Here is a 16475-nt window from a genome sequence, read left to right on the forward strand (position 1 = left end):
TGGACCAATAGCAGTAAGTGTAGTCCAATCCTTGTTTCTTCCTCCCCATAGTGAATCAATAGTTCTATACCTAGAATAGATTTTCGTTTCCTGGAAAGCAATTATCTGTACCTTCTCATACCTATAAAACTATTTAATTTGAGCTCATTTTCTGGGGCTGCCTAACCCCCTTACGTTCCACAAAAGAATTTTCATGAGAAACAATTTAAGCTTCTATTAGCCCCCTTGTCCCTTCTGCATAGCCCTTTCCCTTTGTTGTAGGTAAAGGATGAGATTTAAGTTGGACAATTCTGCTTACCCTTCAATTCTTAGATTAGCTTTGTGACAGCATGGCATGTGTCTACATTCCCATTACATTAGATAGCTCAAAGAGGGCCACAAAGTTCTCACAGCCCCCAAAAGTCTTATGAGCTTCCTGACATGATCCATGGACTCCTTAATCCACTGCATCCCCTGAAGGCCTGAACCATACCTACTTTAGAACCTGGCTCCTCTAAACCATAACTCAACCATATCCATTAAGTTCCTGTTTGATATGACTTTGGTTCTCCGATGCCAGTGATTTATACCCTCACATGGTAGATGCACCTCCACAGCACGACCTAACGAATTCTACAATAGCCTTTCATAATCTGAAGCGGTTGGACCAACAAGAGATCTTCCCCCAATAAAGAGTCCAAAATATCCACAAGAGCCAAGTATTGGGCAAGGGGCCTTGTAGCACCATGCCCGATCCAAGAAATGGAGTGGTCAATAAAAGAAAATCCTGCAGCCATCTGCAATGATGGGAGTGGAATCAGGAAAGGCAAAAGGTGAGAAACAGTCATCAACAACACAGGATAGATGCCCACCGGGGGTCCAAAAATCACATCTGTGGAAAGAATACACTCAAGCAACCCTTATGAAGCACAAATTAGGTGCACAAAGGAACCCATCACTGGCTTGAGCGACATCTTAGATGAGAGAGGGACTAATGTTGGAGAAGAGGATGAAGACTCTATCAATGCATTGCTGAAAGGACTAAATTGCCCTTAGTAAGCCCAGTAGGCACCCACTCACTAGCCACCTCAGCATAAATGATTGCCCACTCCACATGCTCACAACTAGCCTCTTCCACACAAGTTTCCTCCATATCACGTGGCCTCTTTGAAATTCAAAAAAGCAGAAGTGTGGAAATGGCACAGGGAATAGTCCTTGTCACTGCCCTGATGCCCAATAGGATTGTGATGGCTCACAAATTTTCTAAAGGGGATTGCAATACCTATGATGGAATCCTCATATCCACCCCAGCCCTCACCTCACCACTATGATCAGGTGCCCCTTCGACTCATTGAAGATATTAATAGATATTTTTGGTAACACTATTCAGATACGATACATCCTAGAATCCAAAAGATCCAATCGATAATACACGCTGATATGATGTGATATGTCGGGATCTCTACGATATTTAGTTATATCTGTGATATTTCTTACCATATCTGCAATATTTATCTTGAATCTTCGACTTAGAGAATTTAATGATATTGGTTTCTCTTAACTCTATCTTCTCTACTTCACATCTCATCTCCTTGATAGCTTTCAAACATGGAAGTGGCTTCCAATCACGAATACTATAACTCACTTATCATGTCTTCTCATAAGATTTTGTCCTTTTTTTCCTTTTAATTACATACTGATAGCTCTCTTAATACTCAGGTCTCTATTCAGCCTTCATCTTTCCTTAATTGTTTCCTATTGTTTATTGTTTCTCCCAGCGGAACATTTGATGTTCCCCAGTCCCTTTTATCTGTGGCAATTTTCTTCACAAGATCCTACTGCTACTACCTTGTAGTCTACCCTCATTACATTAATGCTCATAAGAAGATGCCACTCAAACTTGGCACAACAACACTCCTCTTTCCGCTAACTTTGTTGTATTGTTTGTATGTTATTGCTAATGTCGTATGACATTTGAATGGCATGAACTAATTTAAAATATAATTCAATCACTTATGGCTGACATCACATAATTTCATCCCCTAAAAAATGAAAGACTGTTGCGCATAGATTTTTATTTATTTATTTATTTATTTATTTTTTATAATTTTCTGAGTTTGTAATCATGTATCTTTTAACAGCTCCTTAAGTTACACGAAAAACTATCACCATTTTCCCAAAAGCTCTCCCATGTTTTGACTGTGATCCATTACGTGATGCATGTGATTTTTTTCCCAATGTTTCCCAAGATATTTCAGTATCCCAAGGGTGTGATACATAGTGCGATAGCGATCCTTCAAACGCTTCTGGATCTTGACAGGAAAACATAAATCAGCAATCCTCACATCCAATTTCTCTGACAATGGTAAAGCTTTCCCCCTTATAAATTTCAAGTGAAGAAACCTTGCTCCAGAGCAATTCACAACCATGGACCAATCCAAAATACCTCGCCAAAACACCCAGTCAACTGGAAGACATCTTGTACCTAGATCTCCAGCAGAACCCTGCTTATCTGGATCCATGTATCTTGTGAACCGAGCATTGGCCATTCAGACCACCTGCACATGGATTTGATTGGCCTGTAGATGAAAAACCACACCACCTACATCAGCACTTTAATATCAAAATTGGGATGTATCCGAAGCTCCAAGATATTTATCTCATTAACCTCGCAGCCACCTTCCAATAGCCTACACCTTAGAGACACCCATTCTGCAAGTACTGGGATTGGTGTGCCGGCCACCACTGTTGCAACCAAGCTCCACCCAATGGTGCACCAAGCCACTTGAGACAGCTCTGAAAAGACCCTTATCGAGCATATATCTTTTTCACAATCCATGCCGTTCTTTTCCCACTAGCTTCAATGATTTTATATAGCCCTACACCTTACAGATCACTCTCTAGCAAATCTTTGTTGTTTGAGTGAATTGAATCATGACACGTCACACCTCCCTCAGGTATGGCATCAACTCTGGGAAAAAAAAAACCAGCATTTCTAAAAGAGTTTGGACCTCCCGATTGTGGTAAAACTACAAACTGGGAAACCTTGTTGGCCGTACATGCACCCTCTTGAGAATTTCAGGATCATTTTTGGCCTCGTGGACCAAGATTCTACTTGCAGCAAGCCAGCTGTTGTTCATCTCTGAGATGGTTGCCTCTACTTGAGTGGTTCAATCAAGCCTAAGGAATGCAAAACCACGAATGACTGCAAATCTCTTGGACCTGAGAACGGCAACCTCCATTACCTTGTCAAATCTTGTAAAAATCCTGAAGAAGTCTATTTCCTACCATTCCCTTGAGAACTGGCTCCACATAGAGCATCAAGAAAGCCCCCTTGAATTTCTGATTGCCCCTTCTAGAGACAGCTTGATTTCCCCTTCTCATTCTTTAGGAACAAGCCTGTTTATTAATCAGAAAGTTTAAACGGATTATCCAATAGACTGAACTAAGTCTACTGGAACCGCATGATAGAACGGTAGTATTGGAACTGAACTCTCAGTGAACTTTCATTATTGTGATAGTTTGTTTGCTTTCTCGTTCTTGGTGTGGACGTCTGTCAGCTCTTATAATAGATCTTCTCATTCTCAATAACCATTAACCAAAACTTTAAATTACCATAATAAATGATGACATGATTATTACTATCAGGATTCCCTTATTTAAACAGATACATGACAAGACTGGATGCAAATGCTTGCTGCCTCAGAAGAGTTGGACATTTAACCAGAGCCATGGGATAAAAGATCACATTGATTTCCTTATTCTGTTTGCTACTTTCAGGAAACACACATTTAAGTCTGCTGTTTTATTGCCTTGTTCTTTGATTATGACTTTATGATGCAAATACTTTCAGGTTCCTGCCCCTTTCATAATAGGAAATGCTTTCATGAGCAAAGTGGGAAAAATATTTCACATGCAGCAGCCGAAAAGCACTGCAGGCTTTAAACTCGTAGTATTTCAGATTCAAGAATAAAGTGAGAATCCTACACTCCAAAAGAAGTAAAACTTTTTATCACAAAAAGGGAAACTCAGGAATTTGGTAAATTTTTGTAGGTCTAACTGTAGTGAACATAACATACCTAGCTAGAGCTTTTATCAGCAGATACACTATGAGCATTGAGAGTTTCCAATCAATTATGTTTACAACTAACATGGAGCTGTGTACTCACCACAACAGGGTCAAGACTTTCTTTTTGTGATGGAGATGTCATACCACGGTTGACGGAAACAATGTAGTGCCCATGTATGAGATCAATAGCATCCTTTTCCCAACAACAAAAACTTCTGTAAGGACTAATCTCAAAGCATCAAGCAATAGTAGAAAGATCAAAACAGTATCTGAACATCCATTTTTCAAGTCAAGTAACACAAGAAAAAAAGAGGAACTGATTGATCAGAGCATGGAGTCCAGAATTTCCATCTTTACTACAAAGAGAAGATGTAGATTAAAAATAAAAAATAAAAAATCAGCCAACACAATTCTACTTCAACATGGTTCTCAAAGATTAAGGTTTTCCAAGAGACAGGAATCAAACTTGGTTTTGGGGTGCAACTCATCCATGGACTCAAATCATTCAAACTCAATTGGAACCAGTCCATGTATCAGGGGGGCGAGTCATTTTTTTCTCCATTGACCAGAATCGATTCCCAAAGAAAGTTTACAACCACAGAAAGATATATTTACTACAAAGAGAAGATGTAGAAAAAAATCAGACAACATAATCCTATTTCCATGAGGTTTCATAGATGAAGGTCTTGCAAGAGACAAGGAATCAAACTTGATTTTGGAGTACAACTTATCCTAGGACTCAAACCATTCAAATTCAGTAGGCATCAATTCACATTTCAGCATGTGACTAATTTCCTAGTCCATCAACCGAGTTGATTCCCAATAGACCATTTATAATCACGGAAAGATATGTTTATTGAAGGTAGAAATCAATCACAAACTCTGATCCAGTCTGCATACAGAAAGTTATAAAACAAGAATTCTATTGAATAGCAGCATTTAGCTCTGTCCAGATACATGGTCCTTTTTTTCTGTTTGGAAGCAGCATTCCAGGTTAGACGTGTGAGTGTGACACAGCGTGTAATGGTGCCTGTGGGGAGGGTATTCAAAAGTGTTATGGTGCAAATGGGAAGCAAAGTAAATAGTCAACCAAAATGCTCCACCAGAGAATTTCTATGAAAAAGAAAAAGCACATTGCTGAAGTGAGGTCTATTCTTCAAAAATATAACTATTACTTAAGTGTGGGGCCTTGGTTATTTAGGGAGCTATGTTGTCTTATTTATACCAAGGTATTCTATAACAGTAATGGTAGCTGTAACGGCCACAGCCATTACCGTTGTGATACAGGTTTTAACAGCAAACACAAGTAACACAGCATAAAGTGAACTTTGAGCCATGCCCCACTAAACCTTTAAACATCATGCAATTTTCATTTAATAACATTAGTTGTGCCAACATTTTACTCCGTGTTTCTATACAACCCAGCATTTTAAATCACTTGTAGCATATAGTGTACTATTCAGCCTCATTACATTACACGATACTTCTATTTTTAAATTAAAATAATAGAAAAATATGATAAATATAAAAATAGCAAAAAAAGAAAACATATTTTGTTTTTCAAGTAAAAGAATGTTTAAAATAATATTAATAATAATAACATTAATAATAATAATAATAATAATAATAATAGAGAACAAGAAGAAGAAGAAGTTAAAGCCAACTCTCACTTATATGCAAGCTTAATCAATCACATCAACAAATTTCTAAGAAAATTACATTAGTTAATATCTAAATGGAAATATCAAACTCCAACAAAACAATAAAACATAGTCTCAAGTTCCTAATTGGTCACTAACAAATCGATAAGAAGAGATTATACATTCTCACAAGTCACAAGAATGTCAAGTACAAATCCCGCAAGGCTATAAACTGTTGGTGCACTTATTTGTGCACCTTGTTTGTCAATCACGTGAGTCGGTGTGTCAGGGAGTCGGTTGAGCCCCTGGAAGTTAAAAATCGAAGACACAAGAGGACATGAGCATCAAGGATCAAAGAACAAGTAAATAATGTGCCTTAGTGACCCTAACCTTGACCCAAAACAACCCTTGAACCTCTAGATGATCATGGCATAATAGGTAAACCTTATTTGATCATCCATTAGCCTTAAAAGCCCCACTTGAACATGCTTAGATAGGCTTTAGAGGTCTATGTGTCTGGGAGTCGGTTGAGCGAATGGAAGCTAAAGACTGAAGACATGAGGACATGAGCATCAAGGAACAAAGAACAAGCAAATGAAGTACCTTGGTGACCCTAACCTTGACCGAAAACAACCCTTGAACTTCTAGATGATCATGACATAATAGGTAAACCTTATTTGATCATCCATTAGCCTTGAAAGCCCTAATTGAACATGCTTAGATAGGCTATAGATTCCCAAGTTGTTGTTAAACCAAACTACCCAAAAACAGTAGACTCATAGGTGCCATTGATCGATCTCGATTGATCGGTCTCAAGTGATTGAACATGGCCCAAATCATCCAACAACAAATTCACTAAATGTCGGAATTATGACAATAGATCGGTGCATCGCCCAATCAATCTAATGGGAGTTCGATCGATCGAAGGCCTGGATCAACCGATCGGACCAGCCGATTTCTGCCCTTTTTTTTTTTACTGTTGGAACTTAGTTCCTATATATAAGGCATTCGATATTTGGACACTTGGATGAGTTTTTGGTGCAAATACGGGCTAGGAGTTTTTCCACTCATACCACAACCCAGACCTCTAAATCCATGAGATTCAAGTCTCCTTCTTGACCTTCATCACTCTATCACTCTAACGAGGATTCCAACCTCAATGAAGAAGAAGGGCTTCATCTCCACCATTGTTCTAGAGATTAGACTTGATGTAATAGTCAAATCCTTGTCTAAATCCTCTAAGTTATCTCAATGGAGCATCGTATACAAGGTGTTTGATCTTAGAGTTGAAGCAATGACAAGCATCAACAAAAATGATCGGGGGAGTAAAAGGGGAGTTGATTGCACAGGGGAGTATCGATCAAGCAACCCAAGAAGGCATTGTATAAGGGGCTCAATCTGATAAGTTGTTAATTGTAAGAGTCCCAACACTCCTTTCTTGTGAAGGATTAAGTATAGAGTTTGTAATCCAAACTCGCGTAGGTTCTTGTGTATGATTGTATCACCACCAATATGTGTGAGTACGTGTGCAAGTCCTTGTGTTAGCCACCAACATGGGTGTATACGTGATAAGTCCTTATATATGCCACCGACACGGGTGTGTACATTGTAAATCCTTGTGTAGGCCACTAACATGGGTGATTACGTGTGCAAGTCATTGTGTAGGCCACCGACACAGGTGAGTATGTCCTTGTGTAGGCCTCTGGCGGGAGTGTACGCTTGTATAGGTTAAGGGGCAAACCTGATTTAAAACCTCCGATAGTGAATACCGGTACACTCAAGGAGAGAGTCCGCCGGGAGTATAGCAAGGAAATTAAACCACTATACATGCGTGTTTGGAATTGTCATTTGAGCACATTTCTAATTATGCTTATGTGATTGATTAGTCGAATTATATGTTGCATGATTACATGAATGTTAGGTATTGAATAGTTAGCGCATCCCATACACCTGTACACTATCGATTATAAACTAGTTGCTTGAATTGAAATATCTTATATAGTCTATGTGATTGGACCCACGATTGGCTTGAAATCCTTAGTGTTACACTGCCTTACTTAGTTTAACTTGCCATATTAGTTTAAGTTAGGCAATTTTTTTTTGAATTGGCATAATTTTAAGCGGTCCTCCCCCCCCCCCCAAAAAAAAAAGGACTTAGCCATTCATTTCTTAGCTTTGCCTAGCTTCCACGTGTCGTGGTAGACTATTACACGCAATTTCATAAACCATGAACCACACTATAAATGATCAATCAAGTTGACTTTAAACTCTAAACTTTAGAGATCATCTTCCTCATCTAATAGATCAACACCTTCATCCTCATCCATTTTGCGACCATGCCTTTCATCATTAGCATCTCCATTTGCATCATCATTCACCTCATGTATCACAGTACCCTCATCTCTCTTCTGTTGCAGGAGTAAGAAATTATCCCATAGGACCATCTACAAATTAAACAAGGAGAGTCATTTGAATTTCTTTTGAAAAATGTATATGTAAAGCTTCATCTTGGAAGCTAAAACTAGAAGTACTCAAAAGAGTTGTAGCCTACCTTTCTTTTATTGGAGGGCGAGGGAGGATTTGGAGGGGTAGGGGATTAGAAACACTAGCTAATGGCACATTGCTACTAACTGGAACATCAAACTTTAGAATAGTGGCAACAACACTAATATCAAAATACTACGTCACTATCCTTGAGCCTAGATATATCTCTAGGAAGAGTAGGGTCTTCTTTCTCAGCAATCCACTCATCATCAAAGGCAATATATTCAAACAATATAGGGTCCACTTTAACTCTCATCTTCATACTTATTTCCCTTGACTTCATATTGTACATGACATAAACCAGGGAATTTAACTTTTGTTGCTCCTGCCTATTCGTCTTCATATGGACCTACCATATAATGATTCATGTTAAAAACTAGCTAATATAGAATATCAAAGTAAAAAAATACCACTTGACAAAAGTACTCTACTTTCTCTTATAGCCAAAAGCACTACATGTGAGACTTAAAAGTTAAAACTTGGTTTGGAAATCTCATAAGATATGGTGTTCTATCACTAATGCATGCTCACCAATCAGCTATACAAAGTAATTAAAAAATAATCAAATGCCTTCATCAAATACACAAATATTTTATATATATATATATATATATATATATATATATATATATATATATATATATATATATATATATATATATATATATATATATAATGCAAAATTGCAAACAAAAAATTATTTGGGAACGCCTCATCATTGTGTCAATCACTAATTGAAAGCCAAAATCCCCTCTTTGATATTCATATTCATTTAATCATATATTGACATCAAGGCAATCTTTCCTATCAGGGATTATTGTATCCATGCACTCCAATAACCCTACTTTTACCTCGGGGTGTGTAGAGAACTTGTCTGAATACCATAACTGAGATTTCAAATAGTACCTGGTTGCATGTAAAGGGCAATGAAACTATGGAATCCACCTTTCATCTATCCTTTTTTTCCAAATTGGAACAAGATAAATTGGTCCAAATTGAAACTATGGAATCAATCTTTCATCTATCTTCTCTTTTACATGACTACAAATTTGCAATTGAATGCAACTGTTATTCCTTTGCAAGAGTTCATTACTTCATAAATAAAAACCATAATAGGCCTCTTCTTCAATCCACTTCTCTTAAAACACTCCCGAATGGCATGGTGCTCTTTAACGCATAAGGCAACATGTGGCCAAAACTTTGGACCAAACATTATGATGGCCCTTTTACTCATTCTAGCTTTTTAGCCTAAGCACAAGACAACCACTTGTTTGATGCAAACATGGCTTGAAGGGTTGTTTTTACTTATAAAGACTTCAAAGGGTGAGGTACATAATCGCAAAGCATGTCACTATTGGCCGTAGAAGCTCAGTATTTTTTGTGAAGCTTCTCATCATGCAAAGAACAATCCCCAGCCCATAAATGAACTTGATAATTTTTCTTGCCTTTCAAGTGTCTTAGAGTACATCTTCACCTTTTTGATATCTTTCAACATTAAGTCTATGCAATGCACAACACATGGAGTCCAACATAGCATTTTTCTCTTCTCCACCAACTTCTTCCCAGCACTCACGTGACTTGGATGGTTATCTATAATAACCTGAACCACATTTTCTTCCTTGATTTTGCCCACAATGTCATAAAAAGACTTATGCCAAATTGCAATCCTTTATAGGGTCTAAAGCAACGATGGACTCATACAAAATCGTTCCAGGTAGGCTACTTAGAAATTGATGCTTCTGCTTTTCCCAACTATTTGGCATAATTGTGCACCCATATACTTTCCAAGATTCCTTGTACACTTTCATTAAAATGTCAACATTATTAACTTCCTTCTCAACTATTTAGTTCTGATCTCATGCATAGATGGTGGCTTAAAATAAGTCCAAACTTTCCAATAGCCTCACACATATCTGGAAAGTATAGGCTATTGCACAAATTGAACTACAAAACATTCCCCAAAAAAAAAACTAATCAACCTGCAAACTCTCTCTTCATTTTTTCCATGTTGAATTTATCATCACCTATCATCATTCACTACTGACAAACTAGTCCATAGGAACCCGTGCACTTACCGACAGTTGAGTTACGTACATGCATGAACTAGAACTAGAGCCAAGTACCACCAATCTCATATATATCATTATCATCACCCCCATTCTACCAGACTCAATACAATAGGCTGAACCCAGTTTCCCTATGTCACAGAACGCCTCAATTCTTTTATTATTTTATTGTCTTAATGATGCTCTTTGATACCCTTTGCCATGGTATACAAAAACAATTACATAGCGTAATGGTAACAATCATAACCGTTACGCGTTACGAGACTGTAATGGCCGTTACAGGAAAAAACTGTTTGTAATGGCCCCATAACGTCCTCAAAACAGGTTTTTCCAAAAAAAAAAAAAAAACCATAACAGCCCGTATCGTAATGGTAACGATGATGACGGTTATGGCCACTATTACCATTATGGAACACCTTGCCTTTTGCACACTCCCACTTTGGTTCTTCTATTACTCTTAGGCACAACTTCATCCCAATGTGGAATCATGCCAAGTGATACTTTAAGCGAGTCGCACCTCTCGTACACATTTATCCACAAAAATTACAAAATATAATTTCCATTAGATCTTACCTATGAATGTGGATTGTTAGCCACATATTTCCATGCAAAATCTCTCTCTTTCTCTTTGCCTTTAGACATCTTCTAATTTACTAGAAAATCATAGATTCACAAGCCCTAACAGATAACGAATAACATCTAACAAATTTACACAATTTGTGTTATTAAATGAAAAATAACAAGTAGCAAATAGATGACTAAGCATGTAATGGCTAAATATTATGCAACTAACTCATGGGCCCACAGAATGTTACAAGAGCTCAGTTGTGAGGATCGGATGTCACAAAATTAGGTCTATCTAATCATCAGTTGGGCCATAATATAGAAAACAGTCAATAACCATGCCCCACCGTATCATAGGTGCCCATATAATGGTTGGATCAACCATGGTGAACTATACGAGTACGATAAAAGCCCACAAATAGAAAACAATGGACAACCACCATAGAGAACAAGACTTCATGCATATCTAATCATCATGTGGCATGGTGGCCCAGATGATGGACTGGACAGGTTGGATGTGATGTTATACACACACCATAGCAGGCCCCATGTGATAAATGGTTGTAGAACAAGCTTCTTTTACAACGTTGCATTGAACCGGCCACCCCAAGGAAAAAAAATAAAAATAAAAAAAGTCAAAATATACCCTAAATCAATCAAAATAAAATAACAATAATTGATAGCTATTAATAGTTAGAAACATACATCTAATCTTCAAATCAACCAAAAAATGCAAGCTCCACGGTCATCTGGAAGTGAAATGGGGAAATCTTGATTTCTCCATTTTGTGGGGCTCCAATACCATTAAATTTAGCAAGAGGATCCTCTCACCATGGTAAGTCAAACCCCTAAAATTTCTTTTCAAATAGTGAATCGAATCAATGGAATTTTTGGGGCTGGAGGGGTATTTACGTTGGAACAGTAGGGATTTGGAAAGCCTTCTTTCAAAACCTTTTATTTTATAAAGGGGAGCATGATGTAGGACAATTAACTACTTGCTCTAAAAGCTCAAACTGTCAGAGTATGGCGAATTAATCCCTTTATCTCATAGCACAGGCCCCACATCGTATGGGTTAGGACCTTGCCTGAACCCCATTCATGGGCCCCAAATCACATGGGCTGCCCACCCCGAGTGTATCCCCGCATCCCATGGGCTACCCCACTCGAGCTCTGTGTGAAATGCACATTAATCACCCCCGGTAAGGAGCCTTGAACATGAGACCTCCCCCGTGGGCCCCAAATCACATGGGTCACCCACCCCAAGTATGTCCCTGCATCCCACAGGCAACCTCACTCGAGCCTGGTGTGAAAATGCCCCTGCATTAGAGCACTTGTTAGTTTTACACCATTTAAAATTGTAACGACTCTCCAGCCATACACTTGCATGTCCATGTATAGATGGTTACAGTTGTCTAATGGGTGTGCTTATAGAGATATGCTCCATACACAATAGGACCTACAATTTGGAGGGTCTGGAATGATGTACTGTGATGTTATGTGTGATGAGGATGAGTCACCACCATTTTAAAATATGTATTGAACTAATAGAGAACAAAAAAATAAAATGAAGAACTTAAAAATTCCAGTTTTTCTCCATAACTTACGCTACCTATGCTGTGTGTAGCGGAGTTGCGCTATCAATTTAATGTGTGTTTGTGTGTGTGTGTGTGTGTGTGTGTGTGTGTGTGTGTGTGAAGCAAGAGAGCCACGACACGTTAAAAAGCGCATGACAAAGACTTGTCCTGATGCCAAAATGCATACTTTGCATAACGCACAAATGATAACAAATATAAATTGACCAGGACCAGTAACCACAAGAGCTTCTGAATTATTTTCTTTTTCTTTTTTCTTATTTTAATTGATAACAAAACTTTGGATATTATTCCATATTGGATGCACAAGAAGGTCAAAGGTCACATGAAGAACATCTCTATCAATAAAAAATTCCCAGAGTATATAACTTTATCTACCATGAAGTATGAGATAGTTAACAAAAGACAAATGACTTCAAGAAAAAAAGCACAATCACTGCAAGTCATTTTTAGATTGGAGTCAAATCTATAAAATGAGAAGCTTGCGGACCTGTTTTGTTCCATCAACGAAATTGTTCTGGTAATAGCGGGACATGGCATTCCAACCATCCATCAGCAATCCAGGGATAGTCTGCTTTCCATATCTAGCAACCCAACAAAATGGAATATTCAAGATACATAAGTTTCAAAAATAAATCTTGGCATATTCTTCTCATTATGTAGACTGAGATGTTAAGTGTCCCCATGGGAATTAGAAAATTGATCCATAAAGGGTGGTAATAGTTCTTTTTTCCCTTCGCACAGTTGAAATTCACAATGACACATGAAATATAAATCCTTGAATAAGTCCCAGAAATATGCCTTCGGAGTTGCAACAATGGAAGGAAATAATGAAATAAGTGCTAAATGGTACAACCTAATAAAATAAAGCATCAAAGAAATCAGCACCCTAAATGCCAACTTGACATGCACTTGAAATGAAGACAGTTAAAGACTTCCGAAGTTCACTGCAAAACACAATTTTGCCAGAAATATTAACCACCTAACTAAGGATGAAAGATTTCCTTCTACAATACAATCATTGACATCTAATATATAAATGATCAGACATTTCATTAGCTGTTTGCAAAGCATCTTTCCTTTGCAGAATGAAAGTAATCACAGTTCTTGGTCATGGCATTGTAGTTTCAGCAATAAGCTTCAGTTTGGATTACTAGACACTTGTTAGTTGAAACACCATATATTATGCTTCGAGAAGTCACACTGACACTATTCAGAATGAATGAACACTTCACCTCTTATCTTATGGTCCATTGGTCTTGATCATATCAACTGTATGATACATCACTAAATCTAAAGCATCTAATGATGGGGGAATAGATATTCAATTACCCCAAATGTCTCGCTCAGAAAGTAACATTACTGGCCTGCAAAAATAGATGCCAACCATGCTATCTTTCTTTTCTTTTCTTTTCTTTTTTTTTTTCTTTCTTTTTTTCTTTTCCTTTTTCTTTTTCTTTTTCTTTTTTTTTTTTTTTTGAAAGATAGTGGGATTTTCTTAAAAAGGGATAAAAAAACAAAAGCAAAAGCAACAGATGCACCGAGCAAGTGACCCTCCTACATTCCAAGAAAGATAAAATTACAATCCTTCAATTTTGGGGCACAAGAAGCCCATTTAATAACCAGCAATCTAGCCCTAAGCGAAGTGCTATGAGCTGGCTTGCTAGAGTTATCAAAACATCTAGCATTCCTTTCTTCCCAAACAGCCCCACCAAATTGCCAACAAAGCCATTCTCCATAGCATTTTCTTCTCCTTTCTAAGGCACACCCCATGCTAAGTACACTAGAAGATCAACCGATTCTAGAACAACTCACGAAAGATGAATTAACGGCCCAGAATGTCTGCCCAAATCTGACCCACATAAGAGCCATGCATGAAAAGATGATCCAGAGTCTCCTCCTCTCTATTGCACAAAGAGCACATGTTAGGAATCTCCGTCACTCTTTTCTAGAGGTTGTCAATAATGAGGATTTTATTCCTTCCTACCAACCATCCAAAAGCGACAAACTTCGGAGTATTAAAACTCCAAACCAATTTGGTGACCTCCAGCTCCCCTTGACGCGAACTTCCTTGCAAGGAGTAGAAAGATTTGACTGAAAAAGTTCTGGATTTATCAATCTTCCACAAAATCAAGTCAGGATCGGAAGGGGACGGGATGCGAAGCTGAATATGATCATGAAGAGCCACAAATTCCTCAACTTGATCATCGCAAAGAGATCACCTGCAAGGAGGTTCCCAAACAACCACCCCACTGAAACTAGAGAAACAATCTGCCACCACCACTAAAGGATTTGAGGCAACACAGAATATATTAGGGAACACAACTTTCAAAGGAGAAGATCCCACCCACAAATCCTCTCAAAATCGTATCCCTTCACCATCCCCAAGGAGAATCCTACCACTTCCAAAAAAACGGCTTCACAGAAGAAACACCTTTCCATAAAGCAGATGCTCTGTAGACAGAAGAATCCCTAGTCCACCATCCTCCTTCCGAGCACCCATATTTTGGAAAAGTAGACAATTCAAATTGCTTCATTTTGGAAACAAAGCTGCAAAGTTAAGTGACAAGGATCACCATTGACGTCAAAGAGGAATTCATCCTGAATTCTGACAAGTCAATATCACCACTTGGATGTCACTTTTTTTCCTACCCCGAAATTTTTTCTTTTTTTGTATGAACAAGTGAGAAATGGGCGTAATTAAATAGAAACAAAAAGATAAGAGGCCTGAATCATGGAAGAGAGTCCTGCATCAGGTAAACAGTCCCCAAAAACTAAATATTTACAGATTCCACAATTGTTACTTGTTGGCCAATCTATTTACTGAAGAGTTTCCTTTCCTGTGAAAATGGTAAAAATGATGAAACCAAATGTGAAATAAGTTATCAAATTCTTGAACTTTGGTAGGCCCTAGAAGGTTTTAAAGATGGGCGCCCCTACTCCACTGTTTCCAGTGTTGTGGCCCACTTGAGTGTTGGATCAGCATGATTTTTGGGCTCATGTACGAATGTAGGGCTCATGTACGAATGTAAGCTGACGCAAATGATGGATGGAGTGGATGTAACACTCACCACAGTGGGCCACACAATGCTTTTCATTGCATGGGCTCCCTGCAATAACTGTTGTAGGAAATTCACGTCCAATGCTTGGGAATGGTTTAAAGGGAGTTATTTGATACTCTGGCAGCTCATAATGCTTCAAATTGTACACAACATATATCAACACAAGCTAAAGCGGTTAAATTGGGGAACTCACTTTCTCTAAGTCCTAGTCCCAAAATCTGATTTGAGTAATACTAACCTCCATTTGTGGGCACTTGTTTGTTGAAATAGGACCACTGCATATTTTTCATTCTTAACTGTCCAATAAATGACCACCAAGCTGAGAGTCAGACAATCAAACAAGTATAATTTTTGGTTCATGATAAATCTAGACAAGGACCAATAATTTGGAATTTTATTGAATTACTTATATGCCACATATGCTATTTCTAAGCAATTCTAAGAGCCTAAGTATCATCCATCACACTCTGCTAGAGTATCTACGTTCTCTGATTTAATGGGATCTGACACTTGCCATGTTAGATGCGTGACAATGAGGAGAGTTATATGATACTCGGGCCAGCATATAATGCTTGATACACAGGCATCCAGAAAATGTATGTGGCACTAACTCACATTAAACAAACTAAATTCTGGAACCCACTGTCACTAAGTCGCAGTCCCAAAATCAGATCGGTTGAACAATCCTAACCTTTGATTAATGGACACTTGTTTTTAAAATAGGACCATTGGCTATTTTTCAGTTTTAACTATCCAATAAATGTCTACCAATCCGACAGTGAGAGAATCAAACAATTTTTGGTTGATGATATATTTAAACTGGGTACTTTTAATTTGACTAACTTGTATGCCACTAACTAATTTCTGAGTGCACGTGTATCATCCATCACACTGTCAGAGTAATGGTTGCAGTACTTGCCAGCTATATACTCGACAATGGAACACAACCTCATCATCAG

General features: G+C 38.0%; 1 protein-coding gene across 5 annotated transcripts in view; it reads right to left on the minus strand.

Moving 5' to 3' along the window:
- LOC131251411 (phosphoinositide phosphatase SAC6-like) overlaps window positions 1-16475 on the minus strand; it is a 139018-nt gene that overhangs the window by 14950 nt on the left and 107593 nt on the right. For all 5 annotated transcript variants that reach the window (XM_058252091.1, XM_058252094.1, XM_058252092.1 and 2 more), the window contains 2 exons: window positions 12945-13038; window positions 4149-4241 (listed from right to left, as the gene is read on the minus strand). In XM_058252091.1, coding sequence (XP_058108074.1) covers window positions 4149-4241; window positions 12945-13038 — 187 coding nt within the window. The remainder of the gene's footprint in view (window positions 1-4148; window positions 4242-12944; window positions 13039-16475) is intronic.

The sequence above is a fragment of the Magnolia sinica genome, chromosome 7 (genome assembly GCF_029962835.1).
Source record: "Magnolia sinica isolate HGM2019 chromosome 7, MsV1, whole genome shotgun sequence".
Taxonomy (NCBI): Eukaryota; Viridiplantae; Streptophyta; class Magnoliopsida; order Magnoliales; family Magnoliaceae; genus Magnolia; species Magnolia sinica.